This window comes from Lycorma delicatula, chromosome 9 (genome assembly GCF_047948215.1).
Source record: "Lycorma delicatula isolate Av1 chromosome 9, ASM4794821v1, whole genome shotgun sequence".
Lineage (NCBI taxonomy): Eukaryota > Metazoa > Arthropoda > Insecta > Hemiptera > Fulgoridae > Lycorma > Lycorma delicatula.
Window position 1 is genome coordinate 26,210,925 of NC_134463.1, and position 23,935 is coordinate 26,234,859.

The window sequence follows — 23,935 nt, forward strand, 5'->3', positions numbered from 1 at the left end:
GTCACTATCAACACAAAAAAAAAATAAGATGTCCTACAGTATTTGCCTTTTTTTAAAAACTTTTCCTGTTTATTCACGTATTGATGTATAGAAAAAAAAAATAAGAAAAAAGAAAAGATTTTGAAATATATATATATATATATAATAAATAATAATATATACATAAATAAATAAATACTAATTTATAAAATCTTATACATTACAAAACACTAAACAACTATAAAAATATAACAAATGTAAAAAACATAAATCTCATCTATTTCTCTTTTTTCTAATGTACTTTGTTAGGTTTCATAATCAAATGGTTGTAAGCTATCAGAAATGAATCAACAGTCACTTCCAAAAAAGATACAGCCATTTTTGAGAATAACAATCATTCAATATCAGCATTATTATTGAAATGAAGACTTAAAAGTTTTTCCATTGCTTTTTTCACCCAGCCGAAATATACTTTTGTAAATGCGTAGAGTTATAAAAGTGACAGCTTCATTATTTTTACTATAGGGATTGGTAATGTGATAACACAATATCAGAGAAAGTAACAACTAGCTAATAACACTAGTACTTCACAGTACCTTCATGTATATTAAAGTAACTGGCATATATAGTGAAAAACAGCTAATTAATACTATTATTAGTTCAAATAATTTGTACTAATACTCTGTCTCCACTCAGCATAGAAAGGATCTCAATACTGCCCCAAAATACACAGTGGGTATTTTCCAGAAAATTCATAGGTAATGTGAAATAACTTTCAAGAAAATTAAATCATTAAATTTTTCAACTCTCAAAAAATAGTTTATTTCCCATAAACAACAATGAATGAAGCAAGCCAATTTTTTGGTGTTCACATGTATACCCTCAAGGAATTCTCTAGAATACTGATTTATTTTTCACCGCTATGTTTGAATACTTTACTTCCTTTCATATTGTTAATAATTCTAATAATATAAAATTATTTTACAGCTAAAATTAGACATGATTTTTTTTCTTGAATTAATCTAAACTTATTAGTTTTTATAAGCATTTCAATAATAAATAATATGGATGACATCATTCCTAAGACAAAAACCTTTTTTGAATGTTATTCAAAAAACTATTATGTGAATTTTAGATAGAATTTAAAAAAGTAATATATTAATTATGTTACAAAAAAAAATCAAATTTTGTTTGTTTTGTTAGTTAATAAAATAAATAGATATGTCTGTATTTTTAATATTTTTAGTTCATTATTTTCTGAATAATGAACTAAAAATATTAAAAATACATCTAAATACGTCTAAAGTAGTTTACAGTTTTATTTTGTTGATATGCCTGCCTAATAAATTCTAAATATAAATATTCAGTACAGAAAGTGCACACAGAATAATCTCTTTAACTAACCTGTTGATTAAATAAAAAAAGTATTTGCATGTATCATCAACTTCATCAGAATTGGCATACAAATGTCCAGAACGTTTTGTAGCAACATATTTTCCATTATTAGCACGGAATGAAACTGAACCATCACCTTGCCAGACTAAATCAAATAAAGCATTTGATGACCTAAAAAAAAAAAAAATGAATGCATTAAAATAATCTTCCTTATTATAAACTTTATAATACGGGTAGATTTCAGAAGTAGATCCAAATGATAAGAGTTCTCAAATAATGTGACAGTCACCAGCCTACCAACTGTATCATATTAATAATTTGCTTATATTTTTTTAGATATAAAAAAAATTCCCAATTTTTAAATTTTATTATAAATATTGTGATTTTTTAAAAAAGAAAATTACAATTAAAAAAACAAAATTTCAAGTGGGGCAATTTTATGAAGTTACTAAGTTGTAAAAAAAAGCCATGCTAAAAAACACAAACATAAGAGATTAGTAAACAGAAAAGCAACAAAATTATAAATGTTGCCTTACATATATGTATTTACACAGTAGTTAAGAGCAAAATATCCATCTAACCTATACAACATAGTTAAAGACTAATTTTGCTAGTGATGATTGGGTTCAGACTGCCAAAATACAATAATATGAGTGCATGTAGAACAAGTACTATGGCCAAATTATAAGTCATATATGCATAGTGTACATTTTGTTGGGAGTTCGATATCCAGCTATTTACTGTGTTATTAAATTTTTCATAGTTTCCAGTAATTCCTTATTAGAATAACCTCTCCAATTATCATTTTGATAATAAAGAAAGATAATTTTTGTTATTTTAATTATTATCTGAGCATTAAAAACAAAAGAATGGCATATTATAGATTAACTAAGCCTAAACAATACTTTTTTCTCAAAAAAATAATATTAATTGTAGGTCAATTGACAAAGCTAAATTCGATGCCTTGTCAAATAGATATAACTACAATACACGATAGTATTATATGAAATACCATATTATTACTACTTTCTTTTTTTTCTGTTTAGGCTCTGGAACCACCATCAAGTATTACTTCGGAGGATGAATGAGGATGATATGTATGAATGTTATCTAAATGAAGTGTTATATTGCATAGTCTGAAGGTCAACCGTTCCTGAGATATGTGGTTAATTGAAACCCAGCCACCAAAGAACACCGTTATTCACGATCTAGTATTCAAATCCATACAAGAGTAACTGCCTTCACTAGGATTTGAACCTTAAAACTCTTGACTTCAAAATCAACTGATTTGCGATGACGAGTTCACCACTAGACCAACCCAGTGGGTTATATTATTGCTACTATTTAGCAAACCAATACAATATTTATTTACCCAATGATAGAGATATTACATAATTATCTTAAATAATAAAATGAATTAAGCATCAGCCAATTTAAAATCAGCAAACCAAATAAAAATCAATTTTGGTTATCTGAAAAAACCACCAGCATTAGGATGAAAAAACAAAATGTTTTAAATAGTTTTTACATAACATAAATTACATAAAACTATCTGGCAAATTACATGCTACTTTAATGATCAGCAGCTTCAGTCAGTTTGAAACATAATACAATTAATTTCTTACTTTCATGTCAACACTTCTACTCCATTACTTTCCATCCTCTGCATTCTTCTGCAACTTCTCTAATCCTTTTTAAGAATTTCAGTTTTGTTAATGCCCTCACTCTTTTTTACATTACATTTTATATATGTTATACACTATATACACTTCTCTCCAAACATTTAACTTGATTTGAACTTCTCCTTTTATGTTTCTCAATACAACCAGAACATATGCACACACCATTATCACCATTGTTCTTTCTCAGACTTATTTTTCTACCCTCAATAATACATTATCCAACAACACAATGAATAACAAGAGTGAGAGCATAATATCCTGTTTTAAGCCATTCCAAATTTCTTTTCCAACCTTTACAAAACTAATATTTTTTTTATCACAATATGTTACTCCATTCCTTTAATCTTCAGTGCACTCCATAATTATTCTTCTGCAAACATTATCACGTGACTTCTCAATATTCAGGAGACTATCATCCACATATTCCTTTTCATGCTCATAATGCTTTTACGGTAATTGCCTTATTACAATTACAGATCTACCATTGATCTTTCTAGCCTAAAGCCATCTGCTCGTTTTCACACACCCTATAACACTAACTAAACCTTCTCTCCAGTATCTTCTCAAAACTTTCTCACACTTTACATAACAAGTTGTAACTATCCAGCAGCTCTTAAATTCATAAATTTTAGGTACTTTTTTGAATACAGTAATTATTATTATTATTTTAATTCAAATCTTCTAGCATCTTCTATTTCCACACTATCTTCATTGTCTAATACAACTTTTCCATTTCTCCAACAGCTTTCACTGTCTCTGAAATCAACTCATCTACTCAAACTGCTTTACCAGCTTTCATTTCTTTCAGAGCTTCTTTCATTTCTTTATCTGAAATTAATATTTTTTTATTTTGTAAAAACAATAAACTTACCAACAATTTTTTTAATGCATTATCCAAGCACTTTCAGTCATTTCTCCATCATCAGGGATTATTTAAAACTATTAATTTGTATCCGTGCATATAATGTTATTTGTATTATTATAAATAAAATTAAATTAAAATTGTTATTTTCATATCAGTTGGTCATCAATAATTAAAATAAGTTATACGTTAAGTAAAATAAAATGTCATGTCAGTAGGATGTTTACAACTGTTATGAGATATGAAATAAAGTATTACCAACCTATCAAGAAATTCGTTAGAACTTCGTCGGTAAGAGGTGATGAAGTCAACAAACTATGTTTACAGTTCTAAACATGACCTAAACTAACAGTGAAATGAAAATGGAAAAAAATAAGGGTGAAAACATATTTCAGTCCAATTAGATTAGTAATAAAGAATACTTTCAAAAATACTTCGAATTTTGTAAGACAATGTGTTTTTTTCATTTGATGAGCTGTGGGACTTGAATATGTCATTTTATTCATTTTTTTAGTGTACCTTTACAAATGGTGCCACTAGATAGCACTACTTGATAGTACTTAGTAGCATACAAAAACTTGATAATGTACTTGAAATAATAAAATTTAAAAAAAAATATATTACAGCTTGTTTTAATAGTAAATGCTGTTATGTAAATGAAAGTACTGAAGATGAAACAATTTTGTTTTAATTCCAATCACTTTAAAAAAAAAAAAATAAAAGTATTAGTTTACAAGAGATTATACTAGTTTTATTAAAAAAGGAATAAATAAATTAGAAATAAATTTGATTGGTAAAATTGAATTTAACGATCAAAATTGAGGGTTACACTTACAAAGTAATAAGTCCAATATTACATTATGGATTTTTGATTTGTAAAAGTCACATTATACTAATTTTATTAAAAAAAGAAAAATATGGTATGAAGTGAATGACAACAAAAAAACTTGGCTGTGAAATGCGATTTGTTCTAAGACAATAAATTTTAATAAGTCTATAAGATGAGATATCAGTAATTCATAAAAAAATAAAAAAAATAAAATAAAAGAATAATCTAACAATATCAGAGATATCAAAAAAAAAATACAATGAAATTGTAAACTGTACAGTAAGAGTCTCGCAGATATTTCTTCTGTTCAAAAAACAAAATTTCTGTAATATGAATAAAACTGCTTTTAATAAAACGATACTGATATCAAAAAAGGTAAGACACTACATTTCTATTATCAAAATATGTTATTAAGTTAGAATTTGCTTTATAAAATAGTACTTTTAAATATATTTTATAGACAATATATATACAATAATAGATAACAAACAATGTTTAAGCGTTCCATACAATGAGAAAAAAAAAATTTGTTACAAAACTCTTACCGGTCCGATTTCATTTACATGCAATACATGATACATTTACAGAAATAATACAATTCTTATGATTATTTGTTGTTTAATAAATGAAATCGGGCCGGTAAGAACTTTGTAACAAATTTTATTTTTCCTTATATGGAACCCTTAAACATTGTTTATTATCTATTATTGTATATCTATTGTCTATTACATATATTTAACATATATTTTTTTTAAAAGAAAATTCTAAATTAATAACAGATAATAGAAATGTCTTACCTTTTTTGATATCAGTATTATTTTGTTAAAAACAGTTTTATTTATATTACAGAAATTTTTGTATTTTGAGTGAAAGAAATTATATCTGCAAGAGTCTTACCGAATGGTTTACAGTTTCATTGTAATTTTTTTTTATTAATTATTGTATAATTTGTATTAATAGAATATCATTATCAAATCTGATTTATTCATTAATAAACGTATTATTATCATCCAAATATATATATATAATTTCCCCATTATGCTAGTTTTATGATAGCTGTTAGTATATTCTAATATTTAAAAAGAATTCATTTGGGTTGTAATTATGTCCATTTTCTAGAATGTGTTTAGTGGGGGATTTATCTCTGTGTGTGGGGATCGCCTGGGTGCAATGAGGTCATGGGCACTCCGCTCCCATGTCCAATGGTGACTCGTGAGGTAAGTATTCTATAGTGTTCGATTGTCTATGAGGTGTTTGTTTATATGATTGGATGTGACTGGCTTTGATGTAATGTGTGGAGTGAGTGGCATGAGGTATATTTTCTGAGTGATGATTGAATGTCATGGAGTATGTGGTGAGATTTAGTCTGATGTTTGGTATCTTGTGGGTGCAAGGTCCGTGTCTGTTGACTGTGGTGTCTGAATGTGTGTGAGGATGTATTCCCCCTTCCTGAAGTAATGCATACCAGCTGTATCTGGAAGGATGGGTAGCCAGAGGTGGAGGTTTAGTCGGTAGTGCGCAGCAGAAACACATACGCATTTAATAACATCTTGCCGAACCTATTAGTGAGCCTCACACTGCCCAGGCACCCGTAAATGGGGTTCCTCCTCCTCTTAAAAAAAAATGTGTTTAGTGAAGTTAGACTGTTCTTTATTATTTTTAGTTCGCATCTAATATGCTCTTTAATTCTGACTGAAAATGAGCAATTTGTCATTCCAATATATTTGAGATCGCAGTTGTCGCAAAGAAGACTATACATTCCTTGTTTTTCTAAAATGTGTTTGTTATCATATTTTATAGAAGGATCCTCATTATTTATATATTTTATTATTTTGTTGTTGACGCTGTTTTTAATTTAAATGTTATAAATATTTTATTAAATTCATTATAGTTTATGTTGTATTCAACCTTGGTGTATTCATTGTTGTTATTATTTATTAGTTTTATATTGTCTTTTATGTATATTTTATTTTGATATATAATTTATTTATTAAGTTAGCATCATATCCATTATTTAGGGAAATATTTTTAATGTTATTTATTTTGTTATTTAATTTTATATTATTGTGCTTTAAGTATTTTATTTTTCTGTAGATTAATGAGTTAAAAGTTGCCATTTTTTGATTCCAAGGATGAAAAGAGTTGAAGTGTATTATGGTATCCTGTTTGGTTAGCTTTCCATATATAATTATATCTATTTTATTATTAATAACATTTTTGTTGAATTTTATGTCTAAATAGTCAATGTTGTTATTATTTTCTCTGTTTAAAGTAAATTTTTTTATTATAATTATATATATTATTAATTATAAGAAGTATTAATTTTGCATATCACTTACAACCTTATAACATGTATTTCTATCATCTAAATTAGATCAATCTATTAATTATTTATGTCAATTATATACTCATATTTATTTTATACACTATATACATATCTGTGTGAAGAACGTGTTTACAATCTTTTTTTGAGCAAAAAATATTTACACTATATTTTACATTATTATGAAGAATAACAATAAAATCTTAAATATAACTGTAAAAATTACATTACCTCTTATCACCAACAGCCTGTATTCCACCACCTGTTTCAAGTGTCCAATATCTATCTTGCATCGTACGTATGTACCATCTTTTTGTAGATCCATCAAACTCTAATTGGAATGTCTCATGATCTGATATTTCATCCTGATTAGCTGTTACATCCACACCTGAAATTAATAAAATATATAAATAATGGATTCTCTTTTTTACATCATTAGGTACATAAAAAGTATTATGGTATTTAGTTATACAAAAAAAGATATTATGAAACAATGAACAGCATTTATAAAAGAAATTGTAAAACTAGACACAATTATAAAAAAAGATTAATGAATAAGAAAAATAAATTATAATAAAATGATGACTGAACATAGCTTTATATATTAAAAGTAAATAAAATAAAAAGTGAAAGTAAAACTACAATGACTGGGATAAAAGAATAAATAATTGCAGTAAATGACAGAACTAGACACAAAAACATTACAAAATATAAATAAAAACAGAATAATACTATCACTGACTTAAAGAAATCATGTAAATTATATTATACAGAAGCAAAAGCATGATTACAATAGGGAATTCAGTAACTTTGAAATTAACTACAAATAATACATTTAAAATTACACATACAAATACTTGTTTCCATCAATAAAATATTATCAGCTTTAATTTTAAGACTACTACTGATAATATATAATTAAAAAACAATATTACACAATTTACTTATTCATTCTAACAAAATAATTAATGATTTTAAATAATTCTGATAAAAGTACAATGCAAAATACAGATGTGGTCAATTCAAAAAAGTGGTTGTGCAGTATGCTTTAGAATTATGTGGTGCATTCTGTTCTTTCAGCATTAGTTGGATGCCCTGTGGGTTCATTTGGTGTTGCTCAGTAAGAAACCATGACATCAGTTGTTGAATTGTAATTGAACATGTTTCATTTTGTATTGTTTTGTTTATCGGAATTAATAGTTGTAAGAAATGTAATGATTCTTTTGGTAGAGGAGTGCATTTTTCTTGTTGAACACATCTTTCATAAAGGTAACAAGTACACTGATTTAGTGAATTACAAATTTTCTGAAATATTTTCAAGTACTCCTGTTCCTCACCATAATCCGGTTTGAACTCTTATCGAAAAATTTCAGGCAACATGCTCTGTTGAAGTCGCTGATCGAAGTGGAAGATCACCTAAACTAAATGAACAGAAGCTTGATATTTTGGATGCTATGGCTGAAAATCTATCAAAGTCAACGTGTAAGTTAGTACAGCAGCAAAATATTGGACTTCCTACTGCACATAAGGCTGTAAAAAAGAACTGAAACTTTTCTTCTACAAATTAATGTGTGTTCAAAAACTGAAACCTACATATCATGCCAAAAGACTAAATCATTGTCAATGGTTTAAACATTTTATTGATCAAAATTCCATAGGTATCCTCAACATTACAATTTTTATAGATAAAGCATGGTTTCATCTATGAGGGTATTTTAATTCTCAAAATACATGACTGTGATTGACAACCAACTCCCATGAATTACACGAACAATCTTTACACGAAGTGAAAATTGGAGTCTGGATTGGTGTGAGTAGAAGGTGCATTGTGGATCCAGTCTTTTTTGAAAATACAGTTAATAGTAATTGTTATTGTGCTGTTTTAACAAATTTCATTAGTTATTAACAAAATGGAAATCAATCACGGTTGGTTCCAACAAGGAAATGCCACACTGCACACAGCTAACAAATCAGTAACCTTTTTATGAAATTTCATTGGTGAATGAATCATTTCGAGGGGTTAGTGGCCTGCTTAATTGCCTGATCTGATTTCCCAAGGTTACTTTCTACAGGGGGCAGTGAAACAAGCAGTGTACAGCAACAGATCATCAGATCATACACAATTGATAAAAAAAAAACTGGAATAATGACTACATAGGAGACATTAGAGTACAACACAGCTGATTAAAGTGCTTGAAAACAAATTGAAATGTGTGTAGTGTTGTATTATTGGTATAGGAGAAGGTCATTTTCAACACCTATCATAAACCATTCCAATTACTGTAATATCAGTTTCTATAAAATGAAATAAAAATACAAAGTAATAATTAAGAAAGTTTCATCATTACACTTCTATAATTCCATTGCTCAACAACTTTCTGAATGCACTGTATAAATTTATTGTTAGTACTAATATGTATTTGGATCACAAACTATGACCCAATTATAAATATCATAATTTTTTAAATAAAAATTAGAAATAAATTATTTTAGTATGTAAAAAACCCAATGGATTACTCAAACTGGTAATCAAAAGTTAATAAAAGTAGAAAATAAGTATATGTTCTAGCTTCAAAATTATCATATTTTGAGAAGTATGAAATTAAATGTAGCGAAATTAAACAAATAAACAAAATTAATGAATAATATACAGATCATGTTGAAAGATATGTTTGATAGGTAAAGATGTATAATAAGTACAAAAATTACATTCACTTCACTCAAACATTGCAGAGTTAAGATATCTGTAGTTCTGACAAAGCAGAACCTTTTTTTTATAAGGCAAACAACAATGAAAAATAAAAAAGGTGATGTGTTATGAAAACTTGATAAATGTAAACATATAAAAAAGTAGTTGTAACATATAACTAAATTTTTAATGCATATTAATAACCAGATACCTAACAAACAAAATTCCACATGAAGAATATATAGCAGAAATAAAAAAAGAGACTATAAAGAACACATTCAAACAACAGTGGCTTATCATACTTGAATTTGGATATCATATTTGAAAGAGTTGATAATTACTATAGTAATTTATACTTCAACAACTAATATTAAAAAAAAAATAACAAAATATAATTATTTTATTTTTAAATATAGAAGCAATATCTAGATGGGTCATTACTGCCCAGAGTCACAACCAACAAAATACCAACTACAGTTCAACTAAACAAAATGGGATTTTGAAGAAAAAAAAACAGTAATGAAATAAATATAATAAAAATATAACAATTTAAAAAAAATATGAATTGCAATAAGGCTTTTATCAAAAGAGCAAATTAAATTTATTTCAAATTATTATTTAAAACACTACCCTTCCTGTGCATTAGTGTGTCAATTCCACGTAAACAGAATCAGGAAAAAGATAATAAAGTATTAGTTATTCAGCGAGCTTATTTTACTATTGCCAAATAATTTATTTCTATTTTTTTAAATAATTGGGTGAACAACTAACATATTATTATCATTGTGAATAAAGAGAGCAAGAAAATGAGAAACTATTTGAGCAATGGAAAACATGTGAAATTTTTTTAAATCTTTAAGAAACACATTAGATATACATTCTTATATAAGTGCAGACATGCACTTCTTATGACCAGATAAAAAATGTACACAGCAAACCCGATATGAATGGAAAAAACAACAGTGTTAGTGATGTTACTAATTTTGGACATTGTTGGGCTAAAAGAACAGTAAGACCAGCAAAAGGTGACTGATAAAAATAAATAGCTAGACATTAATGATTTTAAATAAACCAAATTATAAATATAAACCAGGTACACAGGAGTATATGTGATTACACTCAGCAATAAAGAAATAGGCGTGAACTAAAATGATGAATCTGTTACTGAATGCTACATTTTAATTGCACTCATGTGTGCATACTTGTATACACATATCCGCATACATACTGCTATTATTTTTATTTATTAGCCTTAATGTACCTTTAAAACTACATATATTTTAGTGACTAATGTAAAGTAACATCCAGTCCCATAATACCAAGGCCAATAAATTTTAAAACTCAATAGTAAAAGATGTTGGTAAACAACCATTGTCAGAGACAGATTCAAATTACACTAACAGACTTAAACAACAAAAAAAGTTAAATAATTTTTTAATATAATTTTGAATCACAAATTACTAATTTTTGAATAAAAAATGATGTTTTATGAAAAAAAAGCTCTATATTAATACTAATCTAAACCATAAATAAATAACATCAACAGCGCAGAAAATAATCACCAGAGAATTGCTTCATTTAGATTAAGAAAATTTAAATTACAGTAGATACAATAAAGGCCAGACAAAATATCTGATATACTAGCCTTTCTCTTTAATCTTAGCATGGCAACAGGAATGTATCCAAAGCAATTAAAAAAGTCTGTCATTATTCCAATATATATGGGCAGAGATAAAAATGATCCTAATAATTACAGAACTATTGCTTTATTATCAATTTTTTTCAAAAATACTTGAAAAGCTCATGTGAATCCATCTAAATAAGACAAATTTGTATAGTAATAATTAATTTGGTTTTAAGAAGGGCCGTGATACTGAAAATGCAATGTTAAATCTCTTCTCTGGTATTTATAACAGCATAAACACTGACTGCAAGGTTGTTGCATTATTTCTAGATATAAGAAAGGCTTTCGATTCTGTTGATCATGAACTCTTTCTAAAAAAACTAAGAAATGCGTTAGAGGAATCTGTAGACCAGTTTGCTAGCTTTCTGTCAGGTAGGACCCAGCAAGTTAGAGATGGAAATTCTTTGAGTAAACGAATCCCGCATTACCTGTGGTGTTCCTCAGGTCTCTGAACTTTCAGTAGAGCTCTTTTTAGTATAAATTAACAATCTATAAGGAGGTGTTCTTAATAGTGCTATCACAGCATTTGTGGATGACACAGCTTTAAGTTATAGGGCAAACGATAGAAGTGAGCTTTGTGAGATGGTCCGTGATAATCTCCAAAGGCTTAGGCTTAGCATGTGGTTTGAGTAGAACTCTTTGCGGCTGAATACAGAAAAGACCAATTTAATAGCTTTAAAATTGAGGTCAAATGTTAGGGGAACCATTGGCCTGACAAATAGTTGTAAAGTTTGTGGTTGTGATTGTAATTGAATCATTGGAATTAACTGCATGAAATATTTGGGAATAACCATGGATCCTGGTCCTACATGGGCAGCTCATAAACAAAAATTATATAAAGAACTTGTATATGTGTGTTGAACACTTTTTTCCTCTGCAATAGTTGCCCTGATTTTGTAATGAAATCTCTGTACTACACTTTAATTGAAAACAGATTGCAATATGTCTTAAGTCTTAACAATAAGGGGTGGTGCTTACCACAGCGTAATGCATCCCTTGATCATGGGACAAAAATACATAATCAGAACAATCTCTAAGCAACCTCATCTTGTGTATTCGTTATACATTTTTCAACAGTGGGACTCTTATTACCCTTAAGCACAAGGTCTTAAAAATCTTTTTTATCAAAAGTAGACAAAAATAACAAAATTACTGTTGGTGAGTACACAACCTATGATCACTAGAGAACTTCATACCAGCAAGACAAAATAAAAAGATGTTTCGTAGGTTTTACCTTTACATAGCTCCTTGACTTTACAACACTAAATCCAATGAAATAAAGAATTTTACTTATTCAAAATTTAAATCTAGTATTAAATGATGGTTTTTAGAAAAAGATAATGTTGAATGTTTATTTCTTTAAACTGACATGATGTGTCTTCTCTATACAATATTCTTCTTTTTTTCTTTTTTTGAAAATCAAATACTTTATGAACATATTAACCGCTGAGTTAATTGATATAATATTATAAATTAAACCAATTAAATTAACATCAAAACACAGTTAAAGAATCAATTTATTAAATCTCCAAAAGCAATTTAATGAACCACTCGCATTATTAGTTGGTGACGTTATGGTGACATGATTAAATGAACAAATGAAAATATAATAAATTTTTGTAGTAATAAACACAAAATCAGCTGGATGTGAATTATGTTATGTTGTTATGTGAATAGTTATAGTTTATTGTGTTTTTAATCAAAATAGTATCTTCAAAAGATACTTGTTGGTTGATCACTTTATGCGTTTGAATTTATAAATTTAGTATATTTCATTTTTCCCACCGGGTTGGTCTAGTGGTTAACGCGTCTTCCCAAATCAGCTGATTTGGAAGTCGAGAGTTACAGCGTTCAAGTCCTAGTAAAGCCAGTTATTTTTACACGGATTTGAATACTAGATCGTGGATACCAGTATTCTTTGGTGGTTGGGTTTCAATTAACCACACATCTCAGGAATGGTCGAACTGAGAATGTACAAGACTACACTTCATTTACACTCATACATATCATCCTCATTCATCCTCTGAAGAATTATCTAAACGGTAGTTACCGGAGGCTAAACAGGAAAAAAAAGAAAGTATATTTCATTTGTTTATTTTCATTGATATTTTGTTTTGTTGATGTTCATTTTTTTATTCTTTGTGCATGTTTCTAAAATTTCTAAGTTGTGTTCATAATTGGTAATAGTATGTTTGTTGCAGCAGATGGTCAGATTTCTATATTAAAATGCCTCTCTTCTTGTTCCTGTAGGCATTATAATGCTCTGCAAACCTTTTTTTGAAAGATGTGTTGGTTTAGCAAACTATAAACCATTGTAATCATTACATTTAATAAATTACATTTATTTATTCCACTTAAATTTTTCTCCATTAGTATTATTATTATCCCTTAAATAATTTAAAATGCGGTTATTAGGTTTGTATGTTTTCTTACATTTATCTTTATTCTAAATATCAATAATTTTTTCTATGATCTTATTCGTGTAAGTATATTGCATGAACTAGTTATTAGTAAGTTATTATTATTATTCTGTTGTAAAGTTGTAAAACTATTTTGATATTTAGTTGTTTGTTTTTTATAAATTCTTTTGACAATTCGATTATCAAAGCCATTGGAAACTGATATTTGTTTTATCAAATTTAATTTTTTTGAGTTTATCTGGGCTATTTTTTGTGTATTACAATGGTTTAAAGATTAAATCTTTATATGTGCCAATTTTTTGTGACCATAGATGATCAAATTCTTTATATATAGTGGTGTGATTTATGGTTGGTTTCCTGTAAACAGTTGTTTCTATAATGTTATTTCTGTTTATTACAATTTAAAATGTGAATTTTAAGTCATCTAATAAATCAAGTGACCAATAAATTATCCACATACGTAATCCACAACAATACTTGATGCTTGTTCAAAATATCATTAAGATGTTTTCAAAATGCTGTAAGAAAATTTTGGAAAGTTGTTGTATGAAAATTTCGTTTGGTATTTTGGACTGTTAAAATACTTGAAACGTTATGCAATTCTGATGGTATCAAGGTTTATTGGCATAGGCTGGATGTTAATTCTTATTGTAGAAGTAATAAGTATTAGTATTATTTCATTTACTTTTGTCATAGGTGACACAGTGCTTTATGTTATATATATATATATATATATATATATTTAAAAAAATTGTTTTTATTCATTTAACACAATTAAAATAATGTGATAGTAACTTTCAAACCATACAGGTTTTTTCTCAGGAGTACCTAATTTCTCTTCACCTTTAAAAGAAAACCAAATTGTGTCAGAACTAGATATATTAGAAACTTTAATAATGTTTACTAGTTTTTCAGTACAATTAATAATTAAGTAGGTATAAAATCTTTTTTGTATGAAAATATATGAGCTATGAAATTATATAAAAAGGAGGAGAGGAGAGATAATGAACTAAATAAATAAATCTTTATACTTGAGAATTAGCCTTTTGTATGATGGCAAAGGCTTCTTAACTAAATATGGTTCTTTAAAGTTAATAAAGTTAGTTAGCTTTAGTTATAAAACCAGTAAAAATGAGATAAACAATTTCCAGTTTACGTATGTTAATCTTGTAATCTCTACAATAAATTTAATGGTGGCTAAGACGAGTTTAAAAACTATCTGTAACAAAAGGTATGTTCGTATTAATAATCACTTAAAAAACTAATGAAATAATAAACTATGTTAATTCTTTATCTAAATTTATGGGTAGCCCACTGGGCTGGCATTGGTTAACTTGTCTTCAAAAATCAGTTGTTTAACAACTGATTTTTGAAACTGAAGGTTCTGCAATCCAAATCCTAGTAGTAAAAAGTTAATTACTTTTATACGGATTTGAATACTAGACAGTGAATACTGGGGAACTTTGGTGGTTGGGATTCAATTAACCACACATATCAGGAATGGTCGTCCTGAGTCTGTACAACACTACACTCATTTACGTGTGATACATATCATCCTCATCTCATTGTGCCATGGGGATTGTTTATTGTTCACTAGTTGAACAGATTGCAATGTACACATTAGGAATAAAAAAAAATTCACAAAAAACTATAGTTTTCAGTAGTCATTTAATACAGCTTTTGTTTTAAGAAAAGTTTTATTGATTAGATAAATTCTTAATTGTAGTATTAGAAGTAAACTGTAAAAACATTTTTAATGGTGTATTTTAATGATATTTTACAGTATAGTAATATATTTAATTATTCTTAAAAATCTTATAAAACTGCAGTTTCAATTTATTTATAATGGATAATATTGCAGTAACTTAATTGAAAAACCAACATCTGTAAAGAGCAAACCTAACTGGTTTACAGAAATAGAAGGAGAATTAACAGAACTAGACATAAAGAAAGAGGAAATGTTGGATAGAGAAATTTTTAGAAACAAAATCAATAATTTCCATGAAAAAAACAACAAAAAGAAGAAAAATCAAGAACATAAGAACAAAAAGGAACTTAACATGAAAGATAGAAAAAATATGGGCAGAAGATTAAAGCCAATGAATGAAATTGTTTTATTCTAGTCTATAGAATATCCAAATAGAGGGAAAAATTATTAGGAGAATAAAATATGGGAATGTTTTAAGATGTAAGGTAATAAAATCTTGCATGTACCGAGTTAAAGAACTGTAGAATAATATAAAATATTTATTTAATTCTTACTGGAACTGCCCAAAATATTTTTATATAACTTAACTAGTAATTATCAAAATGCTATACTTGTTTATTTTACAAAAAAATCATTTTTAAAAATTGCCTGACCATACAGTTAAATTTAAGTATCATGGTATTATATTATGATATTTACTATTATGTAATTATTTTAGGTATTGCTTCAGAGGATGAGATGAATGGAAATTTTTGTGCCTGACAGGATTCAAAACTGGGACCTTGAATGAAAGAGAGATACTACTTGCGCCACAGAGGCCAGCATATAGGAACAAAATATTATATATGAATAATAATTACAAAAATAGTTTTTTAACAAAATTATATTAAAAAAATCTTTAAAACTTACTTCAAATGAGCAGTATGCTCTTCTAATTTCATGAAACCATAAAAAAAAGATAACATAACTGGCAAATGGAAAGTAACAAAATCGTTAGAAAACAATTAGTGACAGAGAAAACGGTGACAACATGGATAATATCACACAGAACCCTAAGCAAACTTTATATGAACCAAAAAATATAAATTTGTTGAAGTAGCTACAGAAGTAAGTAAAAAGTAAAATACAACACAAGCACAAGCAAAAGTAAGTAAAGCACAAGCTGATGATAGTACTGAGCACACCAACATTGTACTTATTTAACTTCTTTTTTTTTTGTTTTTATATTTGGCATCATACTTGAATTACCACTAAAAATAAAATTACCATTTAAAAAATACTTTTTCCCATTAAAGCATTTTTTTTTTACAACTCATTTCTTAAAACTGGATTATCTACTACAGCCTCTATTTTTATTTGATTACATTTACATTTTATACAAAATCTTGTATCTATACTTAAGAGTAAACTGTTTCACAATAAACAGTTTGAATTTAAAAGACTAAACAAAAGAATTATGAGAACTAAGACAGTCTAAAAAAAAAATCTTAATTATTAGAAACAAATGAAGAATTTAATATGTATCATGAAAGTAACTCACTATAATGTACACTTTCTAAACATAAAAATAAAACTTATTACAAAGCAGTATGGCATATATTTGTTTTTTTTTTTTCATTTTTAATATCTCATGATAAGTATTTTTTTAAATATTTAAAATGTATGCATTCATGCATACTTCCATGTACATATAATATTAAAAACCAATACTAACTGTAAAATTGTGGAGAAACTTTTCTAGTGTACTTTCACAGAGGATGATTAAATGTAATACAGTTGTCGTTACATCAAGAAATGGTTAAATCCATAAATTGAATATGTTTGCATTCCTTTAAATTACAATAAAACAACTACAATGAATAATAAAATAATAATGATCCAACACAAAATATGAACAATTGCTTTTGTATGTAAATCTACAACTCAATAACTTTATGGTATGGTAAAAGTACTGTTATTATAATAAATAAAATACTATTCAGCATTACATTTTCTTAATATTTATTGAATTGTAAAGACATTAAATCATTAGAATGCAAAATTTATGAGATGAGCCTTAACCAGAAGAGACACACTCATAACTTAAATATTCAGGTGGACTGCAGGGAAGATAATTTACACGGTAAGTACTTTGAAAGAGCAAAGTTTTTTGTAGGCTAAATACAATTTTTGGATTTCTTCAGTAACATGCCTCCTTCCCTTCTGGCCCTGAACATCCTCTTACAATAAGCTTCATATATTTTACATATCCTGGTGCTAATGGCATTTTAGGTCTCCCTGGTGAAGGGCATCTACTGCTAGCCAGTTTTCCTTTCCATACCTCCCTTTAAGCTGAAGGCCGAGAGTGCAGCATATTGGATAAATATGGCCACCAAAATGAAAGAAGCTGCACACAAACATGAATACCAATTCCTCTACGCAATATTTTGACGTCTAAGTGGAAAATTTAAGACATTTAATGAGAATAACCAATTGTTATACTGATACTAAAGAAGGGTGACATTGTGAAAGCAAAAGCTACCTTGGCAAAAGCCTCCTGTCGATAACTGGAAAAGCTTTTATGAGAATCATCCAAACTTGCAGAAACATGAGCAACTGTCTAGACAAGAACAGGCTGGCTTTTGCCCAAACAGAAGCTGTTGCGATCAGATTTTCACTCTCAGACAAATGTTGGAAGAGTGAATATGCTGTGGAAAGCAAACAGTCATTGGATACAGAGATTTCAAGGTAGCACTATGGGCAGCACTCGAAGTCTGAACTTATGTCTGCCAAAACCACCTAACTACTTGCATAAACATATAATGGTTCTAGTAGCCGCATATACATTCATAATGAACTATCTGATGAATTTCCAATACAAACTGTTGTAAGATAAGGCTTTCTTTTTTCTTTTTTTTTTTCCTGTTTAGCCTCCGGTAACTACCGTTTAGATAATTCTTCAGAGGATGAATGAGGATGATATGTGTGAGTGTAAATGAAGTGTAGTCTTGTACATTCTCAGTTCGACCATTCCTTAGATGTGTGGTTAACTGAAACCCAACCACCAAAGAACACCGGTATCCACGATCTAGTATTCAAATCCGTGTAAAAATAACTATCTTTACTAGGACTTGAACGCTGTAACTCTCAACTTCCAAATCAGTAGATTTGGGAAGACGCATTAACCACTAGACCAACCCGGTGGGTTTGTAAGATAAGGCTGGGTCATCTTATCCTTACTATTCAATACCGTTATGATGCAATTATGCAGAAATCCTTCAATGGCTGGCATGGTATCCAAAACAGTGAGACGACTATGTGAACGACCTAATGTTTGCTGATGATGATGTCGAGGTGACAGACGAGTATGACATTGCAAATGCAGCACAGCCATATGGTCTCAAAATTAAAGCTGAAAAAACCAAGATCCTAACGGCTGATGGCTTACCATCTGCTGTTTATCTGACCAGAATACAAATTGAGCAGGTTGACAATTTCAAATACCTTGGGTCATTAATCCAAGAAAAGAAGATTTCATCATCCACAGAAGCCACAGCAGGATTGGCCAGGGAGCTGCTGCCTTCAAACCATTGGACTGGTGCCTATGAAGGGAACCAAATGTAACCTACCTTGAAGACAAAGATCTGACTGTTCCGAGCACTCATATTACCAGTCTTGCTATATGGATCAGAAACATAGACACTACTGAAAGAAGACCTAAACAAATTAGAAATGTTCCAAATGTGATGCCTACAGTGAATACTAGGTGTATCACTGTGTGATCGTTTGCGAAATCACACAATCAGGCTCAGATGTAATGAATAACCTACAACTGAACTCTAAATACAAAAGCGTAGGCTGCTATTGTTTGGACATGTATGCCAAATGCATGAATACAGACTTTTATGCTGTCTCCTATGGAGACAACAACCTGCACAGAGGTAGTTCCAACGAACTACACCAAAGAAAACATGGGTCAAGCAAATTGACAACTACCTGAAACACCAAAGACTAAATGTAGCCGATGCAAAACTCGCAGCAACCATTTGGAAACAATGGAAAAATATTGTATACATTACTCGTTTTCCAGCAGCACCCACAACAACGTACTGGCTTCAAGCTCATACATTCATTAAGCGATCAAAGAAGAAACCTCCCTTCACTATTCTGCCATTATTACTTCTAATAAGGTGTTCACCAATCTTAGCCATTTACTTTTGATTTCAGAAATTATGTCTCGCTCTTTGGATACCATAATATGGTTGTGCTTTCTATTCCAGTGGTTCTCATCCTTTTTTGGCTCAGATATTTTCTCATGGACTTTTTTCTTGAATATAATGAATGTAATTTCCATTTTTTTTTTATTCATTAGCGTGCCTCAGCGACAAAAGAGTAAAATAAAATGTACAACTGTTCATAAATTCTTAGTTTTCCTGATGTGATAACACATGACACCAGTTAATGTTAGAAATTTAAATGGTTCTTGAGCATTATTTTATTCTGATTACTATCTAAAATACATCATGCATATTAAATAGTTTAAAAGTAATTGAAAAGAAAAGTAATAATTATGAATTATTTTTAGCAAAATTTTATTAATTCTTGAAGTAATTAAACCATAAAACAAATACAAAAATAATTTAAGATAATAATGCATTAACAAGGTAACACAGTATTAAAGTAAAAAAATGGGTTTCAAGGCCATTTGCTTTAAGAGACGATGCCATTATTCAATATTTTATAATTAATAAATCATTTAATACAAAAAACAAAAATAATTTAAACTTTGTAGATACTAAGAAGTATACTTTTATATAGAATTTAGAAACTGTTTTTACATTACAAGCTTTTAACACTAAAAAATCAATGACACTTATACCCTTTCTGTTGACTACAGCTTTCTAAGTATTCCCCTACAAACGTTTTATAAAACATTAAACAGGTGAAATGTATATTGTTTTAGGTTTTATTTTTTGTGATCAATTCTATGATGAAAGAAGATTCTTTTGACATTTTTGCATCTAGAATTTATATTTGTCTATCAATGTAGGTGATCAAAAGTGACAGAAAACTTAAAATTTTTAACATTTGGAAAAGTAATAATTGGTAAACGCCCTTTGAAAAAAGAAAAAAATAGAAAAAAGGGCAGAGAGTGCATGCACTCACATCTACTAGATAGTTTAAATTTGTGAGATGTTGATTGCATATGAGTGCAAAATGTTCCTACATTATCCATCAAGGTAGAAGTGTAAAAAGTTCCTATGTAATTTATCGCTGGAAAAGATCATTATCTAAATTATAGTAAATATTATATTTATTTGAATATTATATTACATTTGAATAAATAAATAAATAACTTGGTTTTGAATAAAACCAAGCTAGTTTGATTTGGTGGGAGGCTGCATCCTATGTAGAAAATACAAAACATGTTTGAATTACAATTAAATTCAGAAGTCTTTAAAAACTTATCTTTAAAAATTATCTACTGTGGTTAATAACAACAAACTGAATTTTCTCAGAAATTCCACATGATGTACACATTCACAGAAATTCTAACATTAACATGGCAGTTAGTAAGAGAACATAATAAAACCACTCATCAAATGACATAAGAAATTCAGTTCCAACATAAAATCCAACCAATTTTACTGGTTTGTAAATGTGAACGAAATATTTACCATTTAATTAACTGTATGATGAGCACAAATAGAATAAAATCAGAGATAAAAAGTACAAGTATGAGCTGTGATAACGCTTTGGAGATTTATAATAGTAGCCTCATTATATATACATAATTTTTATGTAACTTGACAAAGCGAAGGGTTCCTTCTGATGATGAGCAGTACTATTTACATTATACTAGAAAAAGAACCATCTCAAAAAGAGTGGTACTGACAGGTTTACTGCATGCATAAGATTAGACTAAATCTTAATAGTTATTACACTTAACAGAGTACTACATAATTAAATATTGCAATTAAAACTTTTGTCATTTTAAATTGATTAACATATACTGACACATTATTTTTTTTTATTTGGATGAACTGATTATTAATAAATTATAAATTGTTATTATTTTTAATTAGAGTACACATCGTGGTAGAAAAGATATTTTAAAATAATTCACGATTTTAAAAAGTTAAGTGTATATTCAAAAAATTAATAAAATATATGTATATGCAATTCTACGATAAGTATAATTAATACGTGATGTTTCTAAAAATAGCCTAATAAGTAATTAAACAGAAAGACATCATCTATGGAAAATGTTAACTGGTTCTATTTATCATGAGCAATTTAGCCGAATCTTTTAATAAGTTAAGTACACTAAACCGCTGGTTCGTTAGTTTGACTTTACCAACTGTTAATAAAGTCTAAAAATCTCCGCCTTCTTATTTTTGTAATGTTTATAAAGATTAGTAATAAGCATTGTTAATACAACAACATTGCAAGATTCATTATCATAATGATAAATTACATAGGAGCAAATGTAGCTATTCAAATGATGAAAGTATATTTATTAGTCGTGTTCTTTCAGCTGGTCGTTCTCTTAGACAGCGCGCATACGTACTCGCATTATTATATCCAACGGCAGGTAGCAGCTACATATTTCATAAATATGGTGCGTAATTTCATTACAGTTTAGGTTAACAAGATGATCAGGAAATGGAAATGATATTGTCGAAGTAAAAAAGTGTGTAGATTAACTTTGGCGAGAGTATTTAAAAATGTTGTACAACGTAGTGCTGTTCACTAAACTTTCTATACAATTTATTGCTTTGTATACTTATATTCCGTTAAAGTTATCGCGCTATTACAAAAATTATTGGCAGCCGATGATTATTTGCGCAATTCATGCACAGACTGGATTGGGCAAGTCGAAAATTATACGTGTAATACCAGGTCTGCAACTCGGTAAATAGAAATACACGCAGTCACGCATAAACAGTATATCACTTCTCCAGTTAACGACTTTTATTTTTACGCTAAGATAATTTTTACTAGCTCCTTGTATGCAGTAATATTCAATCTATTTATAAACATACAAGTTATGCGAGCTCATCAACTCGAAAAACAAGTTGGTATTCATAGAACGATTGTAATACGCTGTATTTTTGTAAGTAACCTTTAAATGCGGGAAAAGAGCATATCATTACAGGTTTAAATGAATTTCCTTGTATGTCATAAATAGCAATTATTGGCAGGCATGATAAAATAAAATAATAATCTCTAAACAAATCATGATTTTACAATGCGTACATACATCGTGAAAAATAATCAAGGTTACTAATATGTATTAATATTAACTAATCGTGACTGTAGCGCATATTTCATATCTGCTTTTATAAGTTACTGATACACAATATGAGTAATAAAGAAATATAAAATGAACAGTTTTCGATTAATTATTTCATCTTGACTACGACAATAACCAAACTTATAACAGTGCGCCGCATATAGGCATTTTAATTTAAATCGTTGATAACAGAGAATAAAAAAGTGATGAATGAAATATATATATGAGTCACCAAGGGAACTGCAATTTCTTTCACCCACTCATCCCTCTCATATAAGTCTGATCAAAAAATATGAGTCACGCAAACTTCTCCCCTAATAAAAACAGTAGCAACGAAAATTATAAGACTCCATGCGGAATTAAATAAATAGGAATGTTAATTAAAAAAACTTTACTATTTTCTTTTCATAAAAACTTAATAACAAAAAAGTTATCTTAATAAAAAAAAATAATTATTATGGAAGAAATACTCATTATAAATAATAGAATCTGTATAAATTACAACTAAATTTTTTCACCACAAAAAAATATACATCTTTAATTATTTATTTGTTTTTTTAAACCAAGCTTCGCCATAGCAGAGCGTACTGCATAGCCACGGTATTATCTCTAATTTTTCAAGTTTAGTTAAAATAGGTAATTTTGATGATTCAAATGGAAAAAATGTGTAATTTTTTAATGGACGAACAGTCAAATAAGTTATTATTATCTCCAGAAAAAAAGAAAAGATATGTTGAACAATAACTTACATATAATATGATGAAACTTTTGAAAAGAGGCTATACAAAAAATATTTTTTACGTATTTTTGATTACGTATGTTTTTTACAAAAATAAAAGAATTTTAAAAAGAAGTCTCCACTGAATAACAGTGAGAATTGAAGGTAATTGTATATTTAAAGATAAGAAAAGGCGCTGAAGCTCTGATGCCTAGTGGAACAGTAGATCTCGGGCGTGTCTCATACCGACTAAGATGCGAGCTGGAGAACACCGGATCAAAGGTCGAATGATTTCTTTGCGCTTTAATACGAAATGCATAAACAGCTGACCATTTGGTTCCGTCTAAATCACTTATCAGACTTATCTGAT

At 28.4% G+C, this 23,935-nt stretch overlaps 1 protein-coding gene across 2 annotated transcripts in view; it reads right to left on the reverse strand.

Moving 5' to 3' along the window:
- Nucleotides 1-23,935, reverse strand: part of sn (fascin domain-containing protein singed) — a 236,816-nt gene that overhangs the window by 12,324 nt on the left and 200,557 nt on the right. For both annotated transcript variants that reach the window (XM_075375947.1, XM_075375946.1), the window contains exons 5-6: nt 7,302-7,458; nt 1,384-1,545 (exon numbers count right to left, since the gene is read on the reverse strand). In XM_075375947.1, the coding sequence (XP_075232062.1) occupies nt 1,384-1,545; nt 7,302-7,458 (319 nt within the window). The remainder of the gene's footprint in view (nt 1-1,383; nt 1,546-7,301; nt 7,459-23,935) is intronic.